This window comes from Orycteropus afer, unplaced genomic scaffold (assembly GCF_000298275.1).
Source record: "Orycteropus afer afer isolate SDZICR_OR568_19922 unplaced genomic scaffold, OryAfe1.0 scaffold00505, whole genome shotgun sequence".
Classification (NCBI taxonomy): Eukaryota; Metazoa; Chordata; class Mammalia; order Tubulidentata; family Orycteropodidae; genus Orycteropus; species Orycteropus afer.
In genome coordinates, this window is record NW_006922092.1 from 1,146,703 (window position 1) to 1,159,875 (window position 13,173).

Below are 13,173 nucleotides of genomic sequence, written 5' to 3' on the forward strand. Positions count from 1 at the left end.
ATTTTCTGAAGTTGAAGTTTTTAAAGAAATATAAGATACAATTAGATGTGGCGGAAATTAGAATTTGGGAGAAAGAATGGCTTGGTTATTATTATTTCACATACTTGCTCCCATTAAGATTACAGCCTAGGAAACTCTATGAGGCCTTTCCACTCTGTCTTATAGGGTTGCTATGAGTCAGAATTGATCTGATAGCACATATCAACAATAATGATGTATGTTATATATTGAATGTGAATATATACAATTAAATAACGAGCACATATTATAGCACCTGTGATTAGAGAACATAGGTGGACTTCTAGCAGATTCCCTAATATTAACCAATGTGCCTCTGATTCAAAAATCCTACTAAGCACTGAAGAGGAAAATGGCATGAATGTGTTACAATGTCTGTGAAAATTTGGTGAAATCTCAGCCTGATAAGATCAGGAGTTGTGTAAACAATGTCATTCCTTGCTCTGTCAAGTTCCTAATGGCTAGATACATCATCCTTAGCCACAAAGTGCATCCTTGGAACCCAGCACTAACTGCACTGCAGTTCCTTTCCATATAGTCAATATTTAACAAGTCTTTATTTAAAATCTAATCTGTCAGACATTTTTCTGGAAGCAATGAATGACAACAGGAAATAGGATGACCTCTGTCTCCAGACATATGAAAAACCAACCAAGCTCACTGCCATTGAGTCCACTACACTCATAGCTACTCCCTCTCAGTTTCCGAGATGGTAGATCTCTAAAGAAGTAAATTGCCCAGTCTTCCTTCCAAGGAATGGCTGGTGTGTTTGAACCACCAACCTTCTGGTTAGCAGTCAAATTCCTTAGGCACTACGTTACCAGAGCTCCTTTAAACTATAAAGGTAACCAGATAATTAATCACAGTTCAGTTTAGTGGTTATTTTGATGAAGTTATGCATCAATTACTTTATTCTTTATTCTCGAATAGATTCTATCCTCATCCCTAGAATTACTAGGAAAAGAATACTTGTTCTCCAACACTGTTGATAAGGAAGAGCTGATTGTTCCAAGTGGGCTTGGTGACTGTTCTGCTTTCAAGTTTTACTACTTCTCATCACAGTGTTGGATCATGGTATAATCCCCATATTTTGTTTGCCTCCATGAAGAAATGAACATTTGGCAAAGTTAAATACAAAGGTTACATACTATGTTTATTTCTTGTCCTGGCTTTCTTTACTGGATAAACAGTTAAGCCGGGTCCCCAGTTTCCAAATGCTTTGTATATTTTATCATCATGTACATATGCTGGTTGATAAACATTGTGGTTTTGTTACTTTATTTCCTTTTAGTTGCTGCCATGAGCGGAAAATGGAGTTTGTGTATAACCTGTCAAAATGTTTTCTTAACTAGCTATCTGCACCCAAGAGGATGGGAAGTGGGGAAGTGAGGGAGGATTCTGGCTTCTTGATTGTGTCCTTATCAGGTTGTTTATTAACTCGAGGATTGTGCTTATTTTTGTATTCTTGCTTTAGCTCTGAATTTTCTGTTACCTATAATGAGCATGCATTGTCTTATAATGAGAAAAAATATGGGTATATGTTTAAAACCAACGGAATCCCCAGTGTTTTATGCATTGAACAGGAAACCGGTTTTACCACAAAGGCCTTAGAAGAAAAAAGAGCAAATATTACAGAAATGCGGAACAATTTCCAAGAGCAAAATATTCCTTTGGTGGTTTTGTTAAGTTCATGGAGGCTTAACTATGCAGTAAATTTTCTAGCTTGTGGACATTTCAGCTGTCTCCAGCTAGCAAAAAAAAAAAAATTAAGTAATTCAATCTTTGTCACTCCATGAATATTCACAAGAGAGTTAAAGTAATTCTGAAGTGGTACAGCGATTGAGACATTTGGCTGCCAACCAAAAGGTCAGGGGGTTAAGCCCACCAGCTGCTCTGTGGGGCAAAAATGAGGCAGTCTGCCTCCATAAAGATTTACAGTCTTAGAAACCCTGTGTGACAGTTCTTCCCTGTCCTACAGGACTATGAATCAGAATCAACTCAATGGCAGTGGGTTAACATTGGTTGATTTTGCAAAATTTGTTGTGGCCCTTTGAATCATACCTACTGATGGAAGGTTGGGCAATCTATTTCCGTAGTGATACTGCCTCGGAAACCCAAGGAGGGGTCTCTATGAGTCAGGTTTGACTTGATGGCACATAACAACAACAACAATTGAATGCAACTAAAGATTTTATTTGAGGCAGGCAACAAAAGCTAAATAAACAAAAAAGTACCTTACCACCCACACCCCATTTCCAAAATTTTCTCCCCAAGAATTCCTTTGATTTCAGAAAGTTTTCTTGCAGTCAGTCTGTTACATGTCCTATTTAATACTCCAATCTGACAGGGACGGTGCACTGATAGCAATCATAATTAATAGTTGCTAATTACAATAGAGGAGCTCTAGTGGCATCATCCTAAGGCACTTGACTGTTAACCAGGAGATAAGCAGTTTAAACCCACCCGACACTCCTTGGAAGGAAGATTGGGCAATCTACTTCCATAGTGATACCTCCTCGGAAACCCAAAGAGGGGTCGCTATGAGATGGAGTCAACTTTGACAGCAGTGAGTTTGTTGTTGTTGTTGTTGTTTAATTACAATAGGCTCAAGCATGGCAAGGTTTGTGAGGATGGTGCAGGACCAGGCAGTGTTTTGTTCTGTTGTACTTAGGGTCGCTAAGAGTTAGAACTGACTCAACGGCATCTAAAAACAAGAATTTTTTAAAGCACAGACTATGTATAGAAACTATTTGAAGTGTTTTCCGTATCTCATCTCATTTTCTTCACCTTCCAGTTGCTGTCAAGTTGATTCTGTCTCATGGAGACCACATGTGTGTCAGAGCAGAACTGTACTGCACAGGATGTTCATGGCTGCAACCTTTCCAAAGCAGATCATCAGGTCTTTTTCCTGAGGCACCTCTGGGTGGGTTTAAACAGCAATGGTTTGTTTAGCAGCCAAGTTCTTCACTATCTGTATCACCTAGTTTTGCCAATTATGTCATTTAGTACTCACAATAACCTATGAGGCACTTAAAAAATGCCCATTTCACGGATAAGGAAACTAAGGCTCAAGGAGAAAAGTGAATGTAGCACAGACTGCATACCATGCTAAGGAGTTTAAACCTTGAATATTTTAGTCAGGAAAGTCACTTGTTATCTGCTTTAAAAGGATAATTTGGGTGACAGTGAATAAGGTAGATTGAAAGTGAAAAAACCGAATGGGGAGAGATTAAATGCAAGCATATGAACATACATACCCGCTAACATATAACACCATGGGCAACCGGTCTCTAGTAAACCAAACCTTCCTTCAAAATAATTTTTTTTTTCTGTAAAATTCTGGAGGCTAAGGCACTTGACTGCTAACCAGAAAGCTGGTGGTTCAAACCCACCAGCCACTCCTCGGAAGGAAAATGGGGCAATCTACTTCCGTAGTGATACTGCCTCGGAAACCCAAGGAGGGGTCGCTATGAGTCGGGTCCGACTTGATGGCACATAACAACAACAACAACAAAATTCTGGAAATTTTTCTTACATGAAACTATTCCCACTATTTCTTTGCTTTACCATTAAGAAATATTTTTAACACAACACAGCCTGAGTTATTTTATTGATTTATTTAGCATTTGAAGGGTAATGCAACGATCAAAAGATTTTTGCAGAGTTAGATTAAAAGTGGAAAAAAAAAAAAAGTTAGGTAGCAAAGGTACAAATTTAGGTAGCTAGTAGCTAATTCTCCAAAAGCTTCCGGATTATTTTCTTATACAGGGGGGCTTGCTGGTCCAGGCAAATCTTCCTCCCATTTTTCAATGTGGCTCTGGGAGGGAAAAGAACAGCAGCTTTCAGTCCTTGGGCTTTAAGAGAGGATTAGATCTGGTAGGGATGGGCAAAGGGGGCAGAGGGTGGGCAGAGAGGGAAAAGGATGGGCAGAGGGGGTTAGAGGCTGGGCAGGCATGCAGCCGTGCAAAGACTCACATCAGCTGGGCCTTGGGGCAGTGGAGTCCCGCCTTGATCAATTCCAGGCTGGTGACATGCTTGGGATGGACTGCAAAGGTGGTCTTCACACACATGCAACCTAGGTCTGAGTCTTCTCCTGAGGGGTCAACTGTGGGGTGGAGAGAGGAGGTAGAGATGCAGGAAAGAAGCGAGGAGTAGCAACTCCGTGAGTTGTTACAGAGTACTTTGGGTAGCCTATCAACTACATTTGGACTTTATTCCCTTATGCACATTTAGTTACCTTCCTCAAAAAGAAGATAATTAAGTTGGCTAAATGGTAAAATGTACTACAGGGCTTGGCCCAGTGCCTGCCTACTTAGCAAGCCCAGTGCCTGCCTACTTAGCAAGCCGCAGTAAACTCTAATTCTTCTCATTAGTGGTTAATGACTCCTCTCCAGTCTCCAGAATTCCCGGACTCTTTCCCCACTGCCCCTATCCCTCCCTGCCTTGCTTTGCTCCTACCACTGGTGATGGCGCTGGTGCTGAAGGCAACCACGGCTGGTAGGAGCAGCAGCTGCAGGAGCAGCAGCAGCGGGCTGGGCCCAGCATGCCAGGCGCCGGAGCTCCTTTGGTGGTTCATGTCGTGGAGGTTTCAGCAGGATCAGAACGCTCAGGGGAAGTCAAGGCAGAAGCTCTGCAGGGGAGAAGCTCTAGGCCTATTTTATCCCCTCTGTCAGTTCAGTCCGGAAGCCTTGGGGTGGAGAGTGAGGGCTTGTGGTGCAGAAGTTGAGACACTTTTGAAACATTGTTGGGCTCTGGCCTGCCAAGATTAAAAAAAAAAAAAGCTGGCATTCTGCTGCGTTTGCTGACAGCTCTTTGCAGGATCCTTAACCCTCAGCCTGAGCACAGATAACATGCACAATTAGAAGATGGAAACATCACTCAAACTAAAACGTGTGTTTTCTTTGTTATGAGTAATAGCAGAGTTCTGTGTAATTATAACGCAAATTACACTACATAATACTTTCAAGACTGGGACATTTTCTGGTGCCTTCCCAACTCCCAAGTGCATGACCAAGACCTGCCAATAAATTCCTACTTTTTTTTGTTGGTGATTAATACTGAGTTGAATTGGTTGAGGGTGTGTGCTGAGAATGTGCTGTTTGTAATTACTTTCTGAACTACAATGTTGAATTTGGTCTTCGGGGAATGACTCCTTTCTGGATTTTCCCTGAATGTGAAAGCTTTCATAGTGTCTTGAATGGATCTGTCTGGTTCTGCATCATCTACTGTACTGTAAGAAGTAGGGTCTGTCATCCTCCTTTATTCTCTCACTCTTAGAAGAATTACAAAACGAATATTTGAAAGTATTATTTTTGTAAAAATGTAGGCCCTGGATCTCACTCTGTTCTGCTCAGCCCTGTATAATTAGCTCAGAAGAGAGGACAAGAAGAAGGGTTTGCAGGCCACTGCTCTCAGTGCCAGCTCTGTCCTTGGGCAGTACCAATGACAGGGTGAAATGAGCTACACTGTGGGTGGGGAGCGGTGACGCTTTCAGAAGGAGACACAGATGGTCTGGAAGCACCAACGAGCGTGGAAATGCTGTGGAGATGAGAGTGGGGTGTGCATCAGAATCCAGCACAGGGAAGGTGGAGAGATCCTCATGGAACATCTTCCCTTCCCTGAAAAAGAGGTAATGTGACTCTTTATTAGTGTAAAGCACAAAACTCATTCCAAAGCCAGAGACTCACACTAATTGACAGTGACAAAGGGCTGGCTTCCTGCTCCTGCTCCTGCTCCTGTGAAACTAGCTAACTTCCCAGTGCCAGACTTCTGCAGGGATATGCTATTTTATTCCTCGGTCTGCAAAGTTCTTGCCCTTTCATCAGCTAGCTAAGACCTAGTTATACTCCTGGTGTCAGCTTAAATATAACTTCCTCAAAAGGGCCTTCCTTGTCCACTAAATCTGAATGTGTTCCCTTGTTTTATCCTGTAATACTCTTTGCTTTCCCTATTTCTCACAGGTAATAGACATGTACGCAAACAGACACTCATATATACACATTGTTATTGTTGTTAGATGCCATTGAGTCCGTTCCAACTCCTAGTGACCCCAGGCACAACAGAACGAAACACTGCCCGATTCTGTGGCATCCTTACAATTGGAGATACGTGTAAACCCATTGTTGCAGCCATTGTGTCTGTCCGTCTCGCTGAGCATCTTCTTCTTTTTGGCTGACCCTTTGCTTTCCTCAGAATGACTTCTTTCTTCAGGGACTGGTCCCTCCTGATAACATGCCCAAATTATGTGAGATGAAATCTCACCATCCTCACTTGTAAGGCACGTTCTGGCAGTATTTCTTCCAAGACAGATTTGTTTGTTCCTTTGGCAGTCCATGGTATAGTCAACATTCTTTTTATATACACATACACATATATATTATAGCACAAACATACACACTGTGGTAGTTCACTTTGTGTGTCAACTTGGCTGGGCCTGCTTGAGTAGCTAGCTGGGCAGCTGGATGTAGTATTCCCCATGATGAGACTGGTAATCAACTCCATGGGGGAATCTACTGTGAGCAGCTGAGTAGCTGCCTTAGGACTATGGTCTGCTTCCTGCATATAAGGAGAAGCTTTGGGGAATGGTCTTTAGCTTATTGCACACTTGAACCCTGCATGTACCTGTGTCGTCGTTCAGCAGTCTGCCATGCTCTGCCAACCTTGGGACTTTCAATGGACTTGAATTAATGGCCTGCCACGTAGTTTGGTAACATCGGGGCTGTGCCTTTTTAGTTGTCAAACTTGGGCTTGTTAGCCTCAGCAGCCAGTAGTTACCTGAGTGAAGAGATGTCTCTGGCTTCAGTGGGCTGGGAACAAGAGGCAGAAATGAATCCCAAGGTTGAGGGGCTTTCACACAGCCCCTAGAGCCAGGCACTTTGAACTCAGACTTCTAGCCTCCCGGACTGTAAGAGAATAAACTCCTGTTTGTTCAAGCCATCCCATTTGTGGTATATTCTTGTCAGAGCAGCACTAGGTAACCAGAACACACGTATATATTATAACACAAATAAATATACAGGCATATATGTATTTGTATATTTAAGTGTTTAAAACTATTTCTCTCCCTAAATAGAAAGCTCTATGAGGTTAGAGATCATAATAATTGTTAATTGCTATTCCAACGCATTAGTAGGGACTCTATGCAAAGTAGCTAGATTAGTTAAAATAATAAATGTTGAAGATGATGATGATGATAATGAGGCTTCTACTTGTTCACGTGTCTGTTCCTTCATGTAACTGGAGCATAGCTCTATATGAACACATTACATATGGTTGTAATTATTTTTTAACTTGCCAGTATCTCCCATCAGACAGTAATCTCTTCAGGGACAATTCTCTGTGATATGTGTTACTGAACATCTAGCATTCAACACAAATGCTAATGCAGAACACATTGTAATTCATAAGTGTTTATGGAACTGAAACCTGAGCTCTCAAAGTGGATTTGCAGCAGAAGGAACGGTTATGAGGAAGAGTCCTGGATATGTGGGCAGCATACTGGGTTTGCACAACCTTAACCTTTGTTTCAATAGTTGCAGTGTAAAGGAATCTAGGGTAGGGTGAGTGGCAATTAAACCAGTCTTTCTCTGTGTCTAAATGGAATAACTCACTCACTATGTGCACACACGTTAAAAGACATTTGTACCTCAAGAGGCACAAGAGTAGTGAAAACACTGTGTCACGTCTCAGGAGCTGGCCCTGTCAGGTTTTAGTGGGGGACCACTAGAGATATAGAGGAGATGGTGCCTGAAATACTTTGAATTATTAGAGAAGAATTAATGAAAATGACTGTAATCTGTATTAACTGCTTTATCACATGCCTGTGTATAGTTTTGGTTAAAAATTACTTAATAAATGCATTTATTTTGTAATTAAAACATTTTAAGATATCAATCAAGCCTATGATGGTGAGGAGACAATGAAAGGAAGCCTTAATAATTCAAAGTTTATGAAATGTTTATGAATGTCATCCATAAGTAAGAAGTATAGCCAGAATGCTCCTTAGACATGTAGATGGTGAGACTTTATCTTGCTTACTTTGATCATGAGAGCAGGAAGAATCAATCTCTGGAGAAGCCCTCGAGGAGACAGATTGACACAGTGGCTGCAACAATGGACTCAAACATGGCCACAATTGTGAGGTTGGCACAGAACTAGGCAGTGTTTCGTTTTATTGTATGTAGGGCTACTATGAATCAGAAACAACTGGACAGCCCCTAACAACAACAAAAACAACCACCACGTATGAATGCCCCTCCAAAATCCATGTGCATGTTAGAAATCGCTGACCTTATTTCTTCTCCCTAACTATTATATGTAACATGTATTGTCGAGTTGTTTATTTATCAAGTCCTATTTTGTGTGTCATAACAGTATATGATATATGGTATAATCTTTTTATTAGAAAAAAGAACAATCAAAGAAAGTGGTGTGGTGTAGTGGTTAAAAGCTTGTTTTCAAATCCCCACTCTTATTTTAGTTGTCTGGTCATGGGGAAGTTTCTTAATCTCTTTGAACTTCAACTTTCTTCTCTGTAATACTGAGGCTACTAATCGTATTAATGATAATAATCACTAGTTTGAGGATGCATTTGTTGGACCACCCAGGTGGCCATGGTTCTCTCCATTCCTCCCTCTGCTAGCATGGTTAAGCCTCAGAACAAAACACCACTCCCACTGAAGGTTCATGTTGTTAGTTACTCAAAGCAAACAAACAAACAAAAAAACTCACTGCAACCAAGTCAATTTCCACTCCTAGCAGCCCCTTGTTGGGTTTCCAAGGCGGTGTCTCTACGGAAGTAGATTGCCCATTGCAGGGTAAAAAAGATAAAAGTAGTCAAACAGTCTGGAGGTATTAAAATAACTGGGTCCATACTGCTCAACCCTGGATAATTCCTGGGTTTTAAATATTCTTTAGTGCTACCTTTCTGTCTTAGTTTCTCTCCCAGTTTCCTCAGCTGAGGTTCTATAGCCAGCACATAGTAACATTAAGCTCACATCCCCCCTAAATGGACCTACCGGGGAGACCTGTATAGCAGGTAGGCTTCTACTGTGTCTCTCAACCCAGGAAGCCAGGTGGAGGGCTTGTGTGGAAGGTTTTTTGTTGTTGTTGTTGTTGTTGTTTTGTTTCTTGGTATTCATTAGGACAATTTCCAGAAGTCAGGGGTGATTGGAGTGTCCCGTGAGTGCCCTATTTGAGTCCCTCATCCATGATACAAAATGCGGTAGTCATGGAAGAGTTGGCCTCTCCACCTAGATAGCTTTTGAGCCAGTGGGACCACTTGCATGTTGCATGTTGGCTGCTTATTATAAGTAATAAAAGCTACTTTCCATGTGCTATTATGAGGATGGCACAGGATCAGGCTCTGATCACAAAGATGCTATGTCTATGGAACAATCCATGTTAGTTATGATCTTCCTTTTGTTAATGGCCTCCTGGCTATCTAGAAATTGGGGAGAACCTATAAGAACCGTGCAATCTGGTATGATACATATTAGATGTAGCTCAGCAAAGTAGGGTCTGTTGGTTCTGAGGCATCCCAGATATGACTTGTTTATAGTATTTATATATGGGTTATTGTCTGCCACACAATATTCAAAGCCCTTTAAATTTATTAACTCATTTGATCCTCACATCAATTCTGTGAGGTATGCAGTATTATTATCACCACTTTAGAGACAAAAAAACTGAGGCAGAGAGAAGTCAAACAATCTGCCTAAAGTTACACAGCTAGTAAGCAGTGGAACCAGATGACCCAGTTGTTTTTGTTCCATAAAGTAGGCTTTTAGATCACAGCTATCTTTTAAGCATTATTTAATTTGTGAATGCAGAACACTCAATATGTTTGGCATATTTAAAAGTTTAACAAATTTTAGCTCTCATTATACCACATTAAAAATGCCAAAGATCATTAAGGAGTGAGTTTTATGACCATATTATGAAGTACTAATGTGTGAAAAAAATAAAAAGAGAAGAATTAGGGTTTTTTCTCTCCCTCAACAATGCCCTGAAAATTAACATTGTATGATAATAAAACAATAGCAAATTTTTATTTCATATTAATACTTCTATAAGAATTATGTGGGTATAAATGTTAAGAGTTAAAAATGAATGAAAGTCTGTTGATTAAAAAGGAAAAATAAGTCATTTAGTAAAATTTAAGTGCTCTATTGTACTTATTGTGCAAATACACTTCTAATACTGAAACTGTAACCATGTGGCTATAAAGTAAATGCAAACACATGCAGACATGTCAGAGTGATTCATACAGCATAGTAATGTGTTTTTATCATACAGTCTTTGTTCTATTATTATCCCATATCTTTATTTTAAAGGAAATAACCACTGCTTATAATATTCACTCTATATAATTTTATTATTTTTAGGATTTGAAGGCTACCATAAACATTAGAAAAACCTTTCAGAGGATGCTTTGAAGGAGGATATCCTAGAACTAGACACTGAAGAATTCTAATAAGTCTCTAAATACATTAACAAACATTTGTTGAAAAACTACTCTATGCTGGGCACTGTGTGATTCTCAATATCATTGACCATTGTGAAATACGTTAATCATCCTGGGTGTGTATTGTTGTACAGCAAGATAAGTTGATCCACAAATATATTTGGAAAAACGTTTTCAAATAAAAAAGTGAAAGTACTTATTTATCCAAGAGTTAGGAAGTTAAACTATATCTCTTGAAACTAGGCTTTTGTACTTTTCATCTTCTCTAAGGCATCTTTTAACCAGCCTTTTAAGAGTAAAATGTGATTTTTGAGACAGGAAGGTAAACATATCCAAAGTTTAATACAGTAAGAATAAGTATGCTAGATAAATAAGATCTCTACAAATCCAATACTTATCATCCCACCCTTCCTGGAGAATAAAAAGTTTTGGTAGAAAATGAACAGATTAAGCAGGTGATCCACCACTTTCCAAAATTTTCTGGACTATTTTCTTGACCATCGGAGCTTCTGGGTCTAGGCAGATTTTCCTCCCATCCTTTAGCGTGGCTCTGCAAAAAGAGAACAGAGTTATCCACGAGTCCATGACTTGACTCTCAGAAAGAATCAACGGGACTGGAGAAAATAGTATAGGTGCAGAGGAGTGCATGAAGATGGAGGGCTTCCTTTAATGAGTCAGTAGTGTAGAAGCAAGAACTTACATGACTTCGACTTTGTGGCAATGGGCTCCTGCCCTGTTCACCTGCAAACCATTGATGTAACTGGGATGAATTCCAGAAGTAGTCTTCACACACATGCAGCGTAGTTCAGTACTCAGTGGAACTACTTCACAGTTAACTGAGGAAGAAATTGTGACTGTATTAAAATCTACTGCCATCAAGGTGATTCTGACTCATAGCAACCCTGTAGGACAGAGTAGAACTGCCCCATAAAGTTTCTAAGGCTGTAAATCTTTATGAAAGCAGAGTGTCTCCTCTTTCTCCTGCGGAGCAGCTGCTGGTTTCTTTCAGACACCTGAACTATTGATTTGTTCCCAGTTCCCTTTATTGTAAATTGAGGATAATTTATCTATCTCATAAGCGCTGTTATGAGAAAATGTGCTGTTAAAGTCTTTGGTAAGTCTTTAGTAAGGCTGGCGGAGGGCCTGGCTACCCCTGAGTGTGGCTCCCCTTCGAGTTATTAGCATAACCACATTCTCCTTCCCCGGGAGCTCTAGCACTGTCTTGCCCACAGATGCAGCCATAGCAGAAATAGCCGCAGCTACAAGAAAGCAGCACTTCTACCTTCAGCTTTCTCCAGTTTTCTCTTGCTTTCTTGGCTGGTGCATGGACTTAGTGCAGACAGGAGCAGTGTCAATAGCAGCAACACTTGCAGGACACCAAACGGCCTAGCACTGTTCCAAGAAGGGGTGCTGTTGCATTTGACGCTCATGGTGAAGATTTGGCTAGTTGGTCCCCAGAGCCAAGAGACCTCAGTGTGAGGGTGAATTGATGCCTAGAAGTCATCAACTTAGTGACTCTTCAGGTTTTTATATACACTCCCTCAAGGATAGCAAGGAGGGAGCGGAAGAGGAGGAGGAGGAGGAAGAGGAGCAGGAATGAGGGTATGTAGTGATACTTCTCAGGGTGGCTGAATTGTGCCCAACACAGATAAACACCAGGCAAGTTGGAGTTCCTGTTAAATTTCATTTTGTGGTTCCCTTCCTACTCCCATTTTCCCTTTCTCAATATCTACCTCACATATATACAAGCCTCTACTTAAGGAAGTGAAAACTAGATTGAAATAAGGTATGTATTTTCTTTGTAAAACTATGCAACGGTATTTCCTCCCTTTTCCATGGTGCAATTTGTAGGCTTGTTAGACACTTTGTGAATACCTGAGTCTCCTGTGCAGAAGCTACAGGGTTCAAAATGCCAACATTTTGGTTGGCAGCCCAATGCTTTCATCTCTGTGCTGCCAGCACTCCCTGTGCAATACACAGTAGGTTATAAAAAATATTAGTAAACAAATCAATAAACATGTAGTACATGAAAGGAAGTTTCCCTTTTCTTTGTAATCAGCTATAGTTCCCAGACCAAATTCCTCAAGTATTTGTGGTAAAGAATTTTTGGAAAGCTAGGAATTAGAGATGAGAGTGACACACATGGCCAATATTACAACTTCTCTTAATATTCTAGTTACAAATATGTCTTATCCAAAATGAAAATTCCCATTTTGATTTCCTAATTTTTAATATGTATTCAAAATGCTAGAAGGAACTCTCAAAATATTAAATGGAAAAGTTACCCTTAACCAAAATATTGAACATATTAAATAATTTTCCAAACCATTTTTTAAAAGTTTTTAAGCAAATTTTCCCTGTGGCTTAAGTTACCAGAAATGCTGAATTAAGCACTTAAGTCCTGTAATTTTTTGTTTGTTTTTAATGGATTCATGATCTAAAATTCTATCCCATTTTTAGTTCTGATAATGTAGAATATAGCAGTAGAAAATGTTCAACTAAGATGATTTTCCACCTCTCCAACCCAGAAATTCATATTCTAAGAAGCAAAACCAAAAAACCAAACTCATTACTGTTGACTCAAATCCAATTCATAGAGACCCTGTGAGACAAACCCTGTGAGAAACTGCCCACAGGTTTCCAAAACTGTAAAATCTTTATGGAAGCAGACTGCCTCATCTTTCTTCTGT

The 13,173-nt window shown here is 40.2% G+C and overlaps 2 protein-coding genes across 2 annotated transcripts; both read right to left on the reverse strand.

Annotated features, from left to right (window-relative positions):
- Positions 1-3,747: 3,747 nt before the first annotated feature.
- Positions 3,748-4,594, reverse strand: LOC122151514 (platelet factor 4-like). The gene is made up of 3 exons (XM_042782912.1): positions 4,477-4,594; positions 3,994-4,123; positions 3,748-3,835 (listed from the first exon to the last, which is right to left on the reverse strand). The coding sequence occupies exons 1-3, from the start codon at positions 4,592-4,594 to the stop codon at positions 3,748-3,750; spliced, it is 336 nt and encodes a 111-aa protein (XP_042638846.1).
- A 6,336-nt stretch (positions 4,595-10,930) lies between these two features.
- Positions 10,931-11,913, reverse strand: LOC103209598 (pro-platelet basic protein). Its single transcript, XM_042782911.1, has 3 exons — positions 11,793-11,913; positions 11,184-11,319; positions 10,931-11,033 (listed from the first exon to the last, which is right to left on the reverse strand). Exons 1-3 carry the CDS (start codon positions 11,911-11,913, stop codon positions 10,931-10,933), a joined length of 360 nt encoding a protein of 119 aa, XP_042638845.1.
- Positions 11,914-13,173: the final 1,260 nt, after the last annotated feature.